This window comes from Equus quagga, chromosome 4, assembly GCF_021613505.1.
Source record: "Equus quagga isolate Etosha38 chromosome 4, UCLA_HA_Equagga_1.0, whole genome shotgun sequence".
Lineage (NCBI taxonomy): Eukaryota > Metazoa > Chordata > Mammalia > Perissodactyla > Equidae > Equus > Equus quagga.
This window is the reverse complement of record NC_060270.1, coordinates 137,672,263-137,685,212: the sequence shown is the minus strand read 5'-3', so window position 1 is coordinate 137,685,212 and position 12,950 is coordinate 137,672,263. Positions and strand designations below refer to the sequence as shown.

The 12,950-nt window shown below is 33.9% G+C and overlaps 1 protein-coding gene across 11 annotated transcripts in view; it reads right to left on the bottom strand.

Annotated features, from left to right (window-relative positions):
* NBEAL1 (neurobeachin like 1) overlaps positions 1–12,950 on the bottom strand; it is a 158,249-nt gene that overhangs the window by 82,175 nt on the left and 63,124 nt on the right. For all 11 annotated transcript variants that reach the window (XM_046658281.1, XM_046658278.1, XM_046658280.1 and 8 more), the window contains 7 exons: positions 11,020–11,103; positions 9,252–9,350; positions 8,585–9,165; positions 7,725–7,857; positions 6,102–6,221; positions 4,821–5,124; positions 2,531–2,616 (listed from right to left, as the gene is read on the bottom strand). In XM_046658281.1, coding sequence (XP_046514237.1) covers positions 2,531–2,616; positions 4,821–5,124; positions 6,102–6,221; positions 7,725–7,857; positions 8,585–9,165; positions 9,252–9,350; positions 11,020–11,103 — 1,407 coding nt within the window. The remainder of the gene's footprint in view (positions 1–2,530; positions 2,617–4,820; positions 5,125–6,101; positions 6,222–7,724; positions 7,858–8,584; positions 9,166–9,251; positions 9,351–11,019; positions 11,104–12,950) is intronic.

Here is a 12,950-nt window from a genome sequence, read left to right as displayed (position 1 = left end):
TTGAGACCTTTTTCTAAATGCAAACCGCATCATAGTACTCTTTGGCTTAAAATCCTGTCCACTGCCTACCATTTAGCCTGGCATAGGAGGTTTGCTATGATCTGGCCTCTGCTTGCCCTCTAATCATTTCCTGCCATCTTCTCCTCCTGCTGAGAGCCCTATACCCCAATACATGTAGAACCCACTTTTACAGTCTATGCCTCTGTAGGTGCTGCTTACTGTTCCTTGCACATCCCTCCTCAATTTTCCCTTTAAAACACAAACCAAACCATCTTTTCTATGATATTCTAATCTCCTGGAAGAACCAACCACTCTTCCTTTGTACCTGCACTGCATTTTGTACAAAATTCCAATAGAGAAATATTGTACAGCGGTTAAGGATACAGGTTAAACAGGCAGGCCTTTCACCAGGATTATGAGGCGAGGCAAGTTACTTTCTTTAACTCAGAAAGTAGAAACTAGAAAACCAGAGCTCAGAAAACTACAGCTTAAAAAAGGTACAGATAATACCATACACTCCTCAGAGCTTCTGTGAAGATTACATGAAACAATACATGTGAAGCATTTAGCAGAGTGCTTAATATACTGTAAACACTCAATAAATGGTAGTTAAAAAGAAAAATGCTCATGAAGTTATACTGCACTTATTTTTTTTTACATATTTATTTCACTTTACATTGTAAGCTTCTTTAAAGCCAGAAACTTTAATTTATCCATCTTTGTATCCTTGGCACAGAAAAGACACTCAAAAAAATTTAAACAAATGGATAGTGAAACACCTCCTATAAAGGAGACAAAAACGAAAAACTATTAACTGTCAAAAAATCCTCTAGAGTAGCTTTCCCCAAACTAGTGTTTGTTAATAAGTGAGATAAAAACAAAATGTGCTCTATGCTAAAATAACTGATGAGAAGTAGGATAAAGCAAAAGGAAACTAGTTTCCTCATAGCAGCGTTTTTCAAGTGCACGATCAATCTCCCAGAGGGATATCCAGGAGGCAACAGTCCCCCAAACCTATTTAACCATAGAACACTTATATCACCATTTTCAAGAACTATTCCTCCAATAAACTTGTTTTATTGTATATATTTGTCATATTGTGTTTCTTGAGGCAAAACAGTAATAGCTATTTTTTTAATATCACAGAATTTTCACTTCCAACAGTAAAAATTCAACTTTAATGTTATCAAGATCACAGCAACTTTGAAAAAAGAACATGGCAATCATAATGCCAAAAAGACCCAGTGAGACATCAGGTCTAGACACGCCACCAGTTATACTGTGAGATTAAATCCAATTACTTTCTATTTATCGATACTAGATAGTTATAATGAAAATAAGAATAAGATACAGTCCCTGCCAAAAAAATAACATAAAATCTAGTTTGGTAGACAAACATCTATCTTTGGAGAAAAGTTAGCATTACAAAAAGCAAACAAACAAAAAATTAGACTCAAGACATTATAACCAAAGCAATGCATGAACCTCAAATGGATCAAGGATTAAATTTTTAAAAGGCTAAACAAATATTTTGGGGAAAATTTGAATGTGGGTTATATAGTCCATGAGTTATTGATAATTTTTTTAGGAAAGTTAAGGACTATGTAGAAAAATTTAGGAGTAAAGGGTCCTGTTAGCTACGTCAATCTGCTTTCACAAATGATTTATGATAAAGAAAAATGTGGCAAAATGTTAATAAGTGGTGAGTTTAGGTGGAGTGTACACATGATTTCAACCTAGCATTCTTTCAACTTCTCTCTAGGTTTGAAATTAATCAAAACAAAAAAGTTAGGGGGAAATATCAACCAATAAGTAAATTTTATTAGGGTAGCTATAACAAATAAGTATTCAAAGTAATATGTGACAACCACGTACTAGCTGGCTAAACCAGAAAAAAAATTCTATGACGTAAAATCTCACACAACAAAGCATTTTCTGGGTCAACGTAACATTCACTATAATGAAGGCAATTACTATTGTTGCTTATGCCACTTCTCCCTTTTCTTTTTCCCAGTTCCACCTTTGATCTTCTTTTCCTCAGCCCTTGCTGACCTCGATTACTTTGACTAGATAGTGAAAGTAATTCCTTTCCTTGAAGGAAAAAGGACTGGGCATGGTATGCATATAGGTAGTTCTTTTTTTTCCTCCTGAAGTGAACATTTCATTTTTATTATTTTCTTGCTAACATCATATTTAAAAAACAAAGAAAATGTTGAGCACAATTGTTTCATCTCTCCTTCCAAAAGAATACAAGTTTAAACAGTTTCATTTACTGAAGTCGATTCATTAGACAAATTTCCAAGACAACTACTGCCATCCATACTATTGGGACGACAACGGTAACGTTTGAACCCTAGTTGAGTAATTTTTTACTGCTGCTCATCTTCCTTTGAAAATTAATAATTTTTTAATGGTAACTCAAGCCCCTCCTTCTCAATTGCCCACTGAAATGACAAAAGAAATTTAAAAAAAGAATTTTAGTTCACAGCACAGCTACATCTAGACAGACAGTCCACGCATTTACTCTGACCTTTGCAGTGTAGTGAAGGAGGACGTTACCCGGCAGGTCAGCCATGTCAGACTCTTGAAATTTCCAAGGGCTTAAACAGTTGGGACCTGAAAATTATTTATACACACACACATGTATCATTGAATATATATGGTCTCCCCAGTTCTGTATAATCAGAACAAAATTTAAAATTAAGCTGTTTCAAGCTACTCACATAACATAGTTAAAACACACTAACCAAAATGTACTTTATTTTTTACATCACCTCCAATTCGTGCAAAACTTAGAAAAGTTGGCAGGTGGGGGCAGGGTGTGTGGATCAATCTCCACTACAGAAACGAAATTTTATATAGCATTAAAGAACTAATATTGAATATAACAAAGTTTATTAATTTATCTGTCAGACAATTCAAATTCATAAGAAAAACTAGCAAAAGAGTCAATCAATAATGTGAATAGATAGCACAGAAATGGAATAGCAAATGAGTAGGAAGGAGTTGTTGACTTCACTAAAAAAATCAAAGAAATACAAATTAAAACAATGCTCCATTTTACATCAAAAATGGAGGAAAGCACTGACCATTTCCTCCTAACGAGGCTGTGGTCAATCTGATATATTTATGTATTCCTGGTAGGCACTATCAACTGGTATATCCCTTTTTGGAAACTGATTAGGTAAAATCTATTGAGAGCTGTAAAAATATTTACACTCTTTGAATATTTATCCTGGGAATTTATCATAAATAAATCCATCAAAATAAGAAAAAACCAGTAAGTATGACAGTTCATCATATTTAGTACTTTACGTTTACAACAATATTAAAAATTATAAACAAGTAAATCATGCATGATGAATCCAATGAAATACTACGCATCCATTAAAAATGATCATTATGAACTATATAATAATTATTTTTAAGAGTAGAATTATAAGTAGGAAAAATTATAAAAACAAAATCCAAATTACACAGCTGTAATGACTACATTAAATGACTTATTCACTTGGAATTTGTTTAAAGATCAATTTCAAATACTTTGGTGAGTTTTAAAGTAATGACAAGGTTCCAGTACAAACTCTGAAAGTCTGGACAGTCTCATTCATCTCAAAACTCCCATGTAATCTAAAAAAGACATTTTGACAAATAATTAGCTGTTTTGCAGAGTTAATATATCTCACTACTTAGAGGCTTAACTCTTGAACATCCTACTAAAATATAGATATAATTTTGAAAATAGTTATGATCCAATAACAATCAATGTGTATCTTTAAAATCATAGCCAAAAAGAAAAAGCCAAAACACAGCTTATAATTTTATTCAAGGACTCCTAATTCTACTGCCTTAATGAATTCCTGAGGTATATTAATATATAAATTATAAAAAAGATAAGTTTTTAAATGTGATTTCTCATGAAGACAGGTCTGTATTTTGTTTCATCAATTTATTAAAATCTGTCAAAAGTACTGGAAGTATTATGGGTGAACTGTGGGAACCCCCTAACATTCATTTGTTGAAGCTCTAACCCCCAATATGACTGCATCTGGAGACAGGGCCTTTAAGGAGGTAATTAAGGTTAAATGATGTTGCACGGGTTGGGCCCTAATCCAATAGGGCCCCACAAATGAAGAGGAAACGACACCAGAGACATCTCTCTCTGCACACGCACACAGACGACAGACTCCCTCTGAGGACACGGCAAGAAGGCAGCCATCTAAAAGCCAGGAACAGAGGCCTCACCAGAAACCAAGCCTGACAGAAACGTGATCCTAGAATTCCAGCTTCCAGAAGTGTGAGAACATAAATAGTGTTTAAGCCATCCAGTCTGTGGTATTTTGTTATGGCAGTCCTAAGAGACTAATACAGGCAGTATTATGGGTGATATCTGAAATATATCCCAAAGGTTTGCTTTATTTATGCCTACCAAAAAGGTACGGTGTACTATGATTAATAATACTGTATAACATATTTGAAAGTTAAGAGAATAGATCTTAAATGTTATCAACAGACATAAAAAAATGGTAACTCTGTAAGGGGATGGAGGTGTTAACTGATTTTATTATGGTAATGATTTTGCAATATATCTGTGTATTAAATCATCACATTATATACCTTAAACTTACATATGTTCTATGTCATACTATCTCAACAAAGCTGAGGGGATAAAAGTATGATGTGTGGTGGGCTTTTTCTTTCCTTTCAGCTTCAATTAAAACAAATACACTCTTGAGATCAAACATATTCTTCAGAATATATTTAGGCAACAGAAGAAAACTATTTAAGTTCAATTAAACACAAGTATTGTATATGCTCACCTGCTAAATATAATGCCTTCACCTGAGGAGGTTGTAGTGCTTCACAGAAAATTATAACAGACCCTAGCTGACCCTCCAGAGATGTGGGACATCCCCATTCACTGTCTTGAGTGCCAGCTGATATCAATTTGGTAATCAGTTTTGATTTTTCAATTGTTCCTCCCCAGGAGGCTGATGACAGAATCCCACCAAATGACGTCCGGTGAGGGGTGATGGGAGAAGAAAAAGGTGGATCTGGGATTTGGGATGGTGGAGGAGTGGTGGTTCTTTGCCCAGCTGAACCGATGCAACAAGAAACAAAAGCCTAAAAATTAAGAAACAATATGAATCACACAATTTTAATTAAATCTCTATCCTCATATTTAAAATGAAACAGTCCAGAAAATTAAGCAAATAAATGCACTGAAAACTAAAAGTTTTATTTTTATGGGATTATGATGTATGCATGTGTGTACACATAAGAAATCATTACATACATAACCTTTGGGCTCTGGGATTTGGACACATTACTTTTATAACTCATTCTATATCCTTTCGTAAATTTTGAATTTTTAATGAGTGTATATTAAAAAAATTTTTTTAAACAATTTTACTATATTCTAAATTAGATAAAACTACTTTTCCCCTTAAAATTTATAAACAAAGAATTACACATCAGTATAACAATGCTAATTACAAGTTATCCTGAAATGGTCATTGAGATGAACAGCAACAAGAAATTACTAGAATCCTAGAAGGATCTGGGAAATAATCTAATCCATTCTATTACCTTCAGAAAAGGCCCTTTCAAAATTATCCAAAAATCCTCAAAGAACTTTTACACTAATGCTCTTTAAGAATCACCTCTACTGAGTAAATTCCATCTTATACCTAATTACAATGCAAAGATTCAAGTTCCTTCAGTATTGTTTCAGGTTCAGTGGAGATGGAAGAGTCCATCATAACAGTCTCTAAGCATTTCCTATGCTTGGAGAGCTTCATTAAATGATCCTTTGCTCTGCTCTATTCAATTTTTTTGGCTTTCCTGTTATAAGTCTTTTGTTCTAACCCTTAAAATACATTTGTTTCTTCCTTGAATTGTTTTTCTTTATTACATCTTGTCTCACTTCATCTAATGATGACAGGCTAACAGAAATATTAACTTACTATATCTTAGTATATAAAAAACACTAAAATTTATGGGCATATATTTAGAATAAACAGAACCTTCTACATTCAAGTGAAATTTTTCAAGAGTTCTCAATCAACTGAGCCCATAAAGAGGAGGTTAGAGGTGCTTACTTCATTCATGGCAGGAAATCTGAGAGGCGCAGAGACCTTCTGCTGTCCATTGTCGTAGATAAAGACAACGCTCTGACCGAAGGGCCTTTTCCCAGGCATGTGAACAATGGTTATGTTGTGCTGGTAAAGTAAAACATGTATTTAAAAGGCGAATATTACATCAAGTCTTTGGAATAACAAATGTTTTCAGAGTATTATTCTATAATTCGAGTGAACAGTAGACCATTAAGATTAAGCATAACTAAATGCTGACTAAAATGATGTTCTTAAAGTAAATAATTTTTTCTGTAGTACTATAAAAGCACATACATCAACTTTAGAAAATCTACACACAAATGTAACATAGTATCTTTTCTGCATTTTCCAAGTCTGTAAGTATTCTTTAGAACCGATTTTTGTAATAAGAAGCATTTTATATCTTCAGAAATATATAAAGAGACTAACAGAATTAAGAGAGTAAATCCTATGCGTTTTCATCACAAGGAGAAAAGTGTTTTCCTTTTTCTTTCTATTGTATCTATATGAAAAGATGGATGTTGGCTGAACCTATTGTGGTAATCATTTCACAATATATGTAAATCAAACCATCATGCTGTACGCCTCAAACTTAGACAGTCATGTATGTCAACACGACTGGAAAAAAACTTAGTTTAGAAATGGCTACAGATAATTTCAGATCTAAGCATTAACCAATTAAAAATTATATTCCTAGGTACACTAACTTATTTAGCATCAAAGTATTATTGAGTATTTTGCAGCCATAATATGATTTTAAAAAATAGTCAAAGGCTGTCTTGTTGAATATAAGAATAAGTCTCCCTAAATTTTTTACTAAGAATTAATTTAGGAAAACCCGAGTATTTGGTTTCTTTACTGAGCGTGGTGTGATGGCATTTTCAATTTACTATAAATTATTTTATTTTTGATATGGTATGTATCAACTTAAATTTTTCCTCTCGCTTGATATTCTTCCCATACTTTTTTCCTCCTTTCATTATACTCTTTAAGTATGTACTACACATAGACTAGGAGAAGAAATATCTTTACTTCATGAATCAAAGACTCTCATCGAAGCCCATAATTAATGTTGAGCTCTCTATTTCACTGATTCATCTACAACGAAATCATTCCGAGGAATTTTTGGAGTACAGATGTGACTGACTGATGTCTCTTCTATAACCAGTCTTCCTTGCTACCTCTTTTTCTTTCCTTTTCTCTCATTTATTTCACAAATGTGTTTAATGACTATCATGTATCAGGTCCTTTGAAATCATCTTGGCATTAAAAAATGATTTTAAAAAAAGCAACAGAAATAGATTGTTTTTAACACTTTATGTTCTCATTTTAAATTGAAATTCAGAATCAAATTTTATTCTAGAAAACTTGAAAGAAATCATAACATTTTAAGTTTTTTTAGCAGAAAAATGATAACTGCTGAATTTACAATGATGATGATAAATGATATTAACCTCCTTATAGCTGAATTTCAACATGAATAAAACTTCAAAGTGAAAATTAATCAACTCTCAAAAAGCACAAGCCAACACCTGAGGTACATGCACCAAATGTGTGGTTTTTAAAGGAAAGAATCAAGAAGTTAAATATGATGCCCCAAAGTCTTACCCAGAGGGAATCGCAGAAACTGTGGTCGGGAAGCATAACTGTTGCATATTCTCTTTTTGTGCACACTGCCACAACCAACGTACCTGAATGCGTAATGAAAGCTTCAAAACCCATTCCACTTCCTGTAAAAAAGCTAACAAAAATATATACTATCAGAACTTTTGAAGTCAGTTGTTCAGTTTTATCCTTACTGAAGCACAGAAAACCATAACGTCATCATCAATATTGTTACCAGACATGCTGTGGCTTACACTCTATTGCCGCACATCAGGTCAGGCTTGCTTCAAGGATGATTTTTAAATCTTTTTTCGGCATAAGAGTTTTGTACGTTAAAAAAGGTAGCCTTATAAGCGGAACTCCATTAGCCAACTATAGTAAAACTATAAACTTTCAATTCTTTCAAGTAAGATTCAGCAAGCATGAATAAAGGTCTTAAAAATCACAAGGCATGTCAAAAATTATTAGTTACTGAGGTAACTCAGTTTGGATGTATAAGTATATAGGTTTTCCGGTCCTTCATAGAAATATATAGCACCTTCAATGGAACAGAGAGCTCACTATTCATTTTCAAGTTTATTATTTCTTTTTTTCTCCACTTTCAACAATATTTTTAAGAAGGAACTTTGTTTCCAAACTAGCCTCAGAAGTTAACTGCAAACTATTTGAGATATATACAACTATTATTATGAAAGCACCAAACTAGTTATAATTCAACTGTGTATACCCTAAGGATGAAGAGGCTTCAGATAAAAGCCTCTGCTGTACATTTAAAAACTAGATGCTTGGAAAAGCTTTTTCCTGTTTAAGAATCACAGCATATATTGTTATGACAGTGTACATTTATATTCCATAACTTGTACCTGTACAATTGTTTTCTTTTTCCTCCTTTGTTAGCGCTGCCAGGAATCAACTGATCCTGATCTAAGCAAAACCAAGCATTGAAAGAAAAGGCAGACCCTGGCCATTTCTGTATTGAAGGCACAGTAATTCCTGCCATACTATGTGACAAGTTGAAATACTGGAGGGCACTCTCTAGACTTTGTTTCCGGGCCATTGTCAGGATTGCTCGAGTTACAGGAGTGGCATAAGGGTGAACACACTCAGACTCATCCACTCTCAGCAGTCTGAGCAGTCGACGGATTTCTTCTGAGCTCACTGACTGACTCCCCAAGGAACCATGGAGTGCAATCAAGTTCTCAGCACAAGTTCGGTGGAGGGAAGAATGGGAATCAAGGGTTTCAATGATTCGAATTCCCATGTTTGCATTGACACAAGTAGTTCGACTCTGCCTATTAATGCAACAAATTCTTTTCAACCAATCAGAGATGAAGATTTGCAGGTCATGGGATTCTAGCTCTGGAAGCCACTGGATAAGAAGCAAGAGAGGCTGGACATTACTAATGCCCAAAATCCCAACTGAAGTGTGGTCACCCTCTACAGCCTGTAAAGCAATAAGAGACAAAAGGTTAGTTACTGTCTTTGACATGGAAATAAAGAAACTTCTTTTAATAAAGCTAAAAAACTCACCATATTCATAAGTTCTTTAAGTAGTTCCACTGCTGGCTGACCCAAGGATTTTAATACTTCAAACATATGTGTATAACCAATTCTTTCTTTAAAGACTTCCTAAGGGAGGGGAAATCAATACATCAAAGCACATTTTCAAAGACTGAATTTGTCGGAACATTAAAAATGTTGAATAATATCCATTTAAGTTACCTTAATATTTAAAAGATTATGAATTCAATATTTGTTTTGTTAAGTTACCTGTCTTCATCTTAAAATAGATTCCATATGGAATACAATGTTACAATAATCTACCAAAATGTAAAATAAATGGAATTAGCAAAAATTGTGCTATAAAATTACTATATTACTTGCAGATTATTTACTCTCTTCACTTGATTTGTAACTAGTATACCATTACGTGAAGTCAAAACAAAAACGGAGAAAAAATGAAGAGACTCTGGGGGTGAAAGGAGTCAGACAATAGCCTCAAAGGACTAAATTAGAGTCCTGGCAATACTGAGTAGTGGTCAGAAAAAAACTGGGTACAGGTCTCTCTCTACTTTGTGTCTAAATGGTCTGAATTATCTGGAGCATCAAGTACATTTTAGTAAGGTCTAAGGCACATGTATTTTTGAACTAGTGGGCACCCAAAGCCCTACGTAAAATATAAAGACAATCAAAAAACCTAGCAATTCTAAATTGGTCCAGTAAATTAGGTAGGAATACATACACTAATTATAAAATCAAAAGATGTAAACAAAACGAGTAAGATTGGTTGTCTCTGGGGAGGGGAACTAGTTGACTATGGGCCAAGGGTAGGAAGAAAATCTTTTTTCAAATGGCGTTTTTTTAAATAATCTTTTGAACTCTACCACGCAAGGCACTATATAGAAAAAAAAAAAGAACATCTTAAAAAGATGTGAACATCATTTCAGGTTTGAATTTCCTAATACAGTAAGGGAGATCTGCTATACTCACAAACCAATTACTTAGAACTTAAAATGATTTTTTCCCAAAAGAGACTATTATAAATGGAGATCAGATTCCCAAGCCAGGCTTTAAAAGTTGTAAAGGCCTATTCAGTAGGAATCTAACCTATAAGTTATATATAGCAACATTTATAGGGCAAAAGTTAGTCTCCTAACAAAAACCAAAGGAAAGTAAGGAAGGCATGGCTTAGGGAAAAGGAGTAATTCATTCATTTCTGGTACTAGAAAGGTGAGGCATGAAATATACTAGAGGTGGTGGATAAGAAGGTAAAATCCTAATAATAATAATAGACACTGACATTTATTAAGCACTTACCATGTGCCTGGCACTATGCTTACCACTTTACACAGATGATCTCATTAATCCCTGAAACTACTCAAAGAGGAAACTAGTAGCACAAAATGAGCATATGTGAACAGTGGGACAGATTCAGTGACAGTGAATGAGAAGTGAAAGAAAATCCTGATGGTTAGTGACTACAAAGAAACAGAATTTTCATGGCCATCTGGAAAAGTCCCAAATTGATAGGGCTGTTCACAAGTGAAAAATGTTCATAGAGTAGGCAGTCATAAGCTGACCAAGTAGTGAAAGAGTGATTACTTTATTAATAGCGACAAACTATGATACAAAATTTAATTCTTTATTCCAGTACTAAGATGAGATATTTTGCAAACTATTTCATTTCAGGCATGAAATCACTATGCATTATGTACTTTCATGCATTACTTTGAGAACTATATAGTGAAAACTGGTATAGCTAAGATAGCATCCTAGAGCTTGGGGACACACGCTTCACCTTAGCAGCTGGAGATTTGTTCATGACTGCCGTCAAAGCCTGAATGGTCGATACAGCCAAACAGTCCAACTGTCCCTGAAACACCTACCACAGGGAAAAAAGTAAGACATTAACAAATGTGTTTAAGATTCGTATTCAGTTAGGAAACCTCCGCTCTGAAAATCTGAAAAATAATTACTTAACATGCAATACATTCCTCTTCCAATGAAATGGATTTCTGAAACACTATAACCTGCAAGAAAAGCTACCTAGTGACCACGTGTCAAAAAGGATAAAGATACATTCAACTCATTACATTAAAATGTTTTGAAGAAAAAAAAACCAAGGTTAATACATGCTTTTTAAAAATAATGGACAATCTCAAGAGGAAGGGAGGGAGGTCTATCATTGGAAATTCTATTATGTTTTAATTTCCTTCAAAAATACACTTGGATTTCCTAGGTCTGAATTTCATTAGCATGTATAATAAGACATCTAAAATAGTCTGGTCTCCTCAGCTTCCAAGCCCTGTGTTGTAACTGAAATGGTATGTGCATACACCAATCAATCCCACTTGCAAATAGTAAGGTATATCTATTTTTATATAAAATGAGGAATTTGAGGTAGAATAGAAAACGAAAAGTGTATCTATAAGCATCATCCTGTTTTCGAGAAGGCAATCTTTAATGCCAAAAGTTGTAAGAAAAAATAAAAAGCAGCTCCATTTTGCCTATTTCTGTTTAAGCTTCATCATAAAGAAGAGAGGTGTTAAATTTCAGGGCGGTGAATTTATAGCAAAAAGACAAAAACAAAATATAACATCAACAATATTAAAAAACTGAATTATATCACCAGGCTTAGTCAACCATGAAAGCATAGCATGAGGACTAGAACGTTGGAAAAACTAAAAGTCCTGAAAATCTGCTTTCGGGAATATATTACTATGACTTGAAGCTAGTCACTCCACAAAGAGGATTTTCCTCTTTCCTTCACTCTAAAAAGATCTGAGGAAAAAGGGACTGATTAGATCTTTGTTGTTTTAAGCTAAGCTCTACCACTTTCAGACAAGTATTTAAGCTAGTAACTTGGTTTCTGTTGATATTGTTTATTAAACATTACTACATAAAACAAACACATTACATATGTAATAAACATAATATGTGTTAAACATTCTGCATACAGAATTTCATAAAAATAAGATCTTTCCTAGACTTTATCCAAGAGGACTAGGCAACACAGTACCTACAATCAGGAATACTAACATAACCCTCTGAGAAGACCATTACAACTGTCTCATCCGTCTATATAAGGAGGCTTTAAGAGAGATTAACACTTATACAGAAATCTAAAATGGTACTTTGTAATTGCTATTTCACATCCAGAACAGAAAATAATAGATTATCATGTCTCTTTTCATACCACAGCTCTATTTAGAAACCTGGACATCAAGATATTGCTAATAAAAGACACCATATAAGCTCTCTCTCAAACATTTTGGGAAAGAAAATTAACAAAGCAATTTTTGTAGGTAGTTTTTTCCAAACTAAATTACCTAAAGTATCGTGAAAACGAACATAAATTGCATATTTCTGCCCTATACCCACATAGAGTTGAATTTTTAGAAAAGAAAAAAGATAAGTTTTATACTAAATTAAGACTCAAAGAGTTTGGCATCTTCTTCCCTTCCTCCAAGATTCGGGTTGTCCATTGAATTACAATCATCACTTGTCAAGAAGAAGCAGAGAATCAAGATATTAAAACTGATCATACATAGTCACAAACAAAGCCCTAAGGTCCCAATACACCACAATCCTCAGAAAAAGAAGCCCCCAAAATAGGAAGTCACCACCAGGTGGACAGCATTGATATGGGGATCCCATTCCTGTACTTTGTATCTCCTCAAACTGAAAAGAACACACACAGACAAAGAAAGAATACTGTTGTTGATGGTT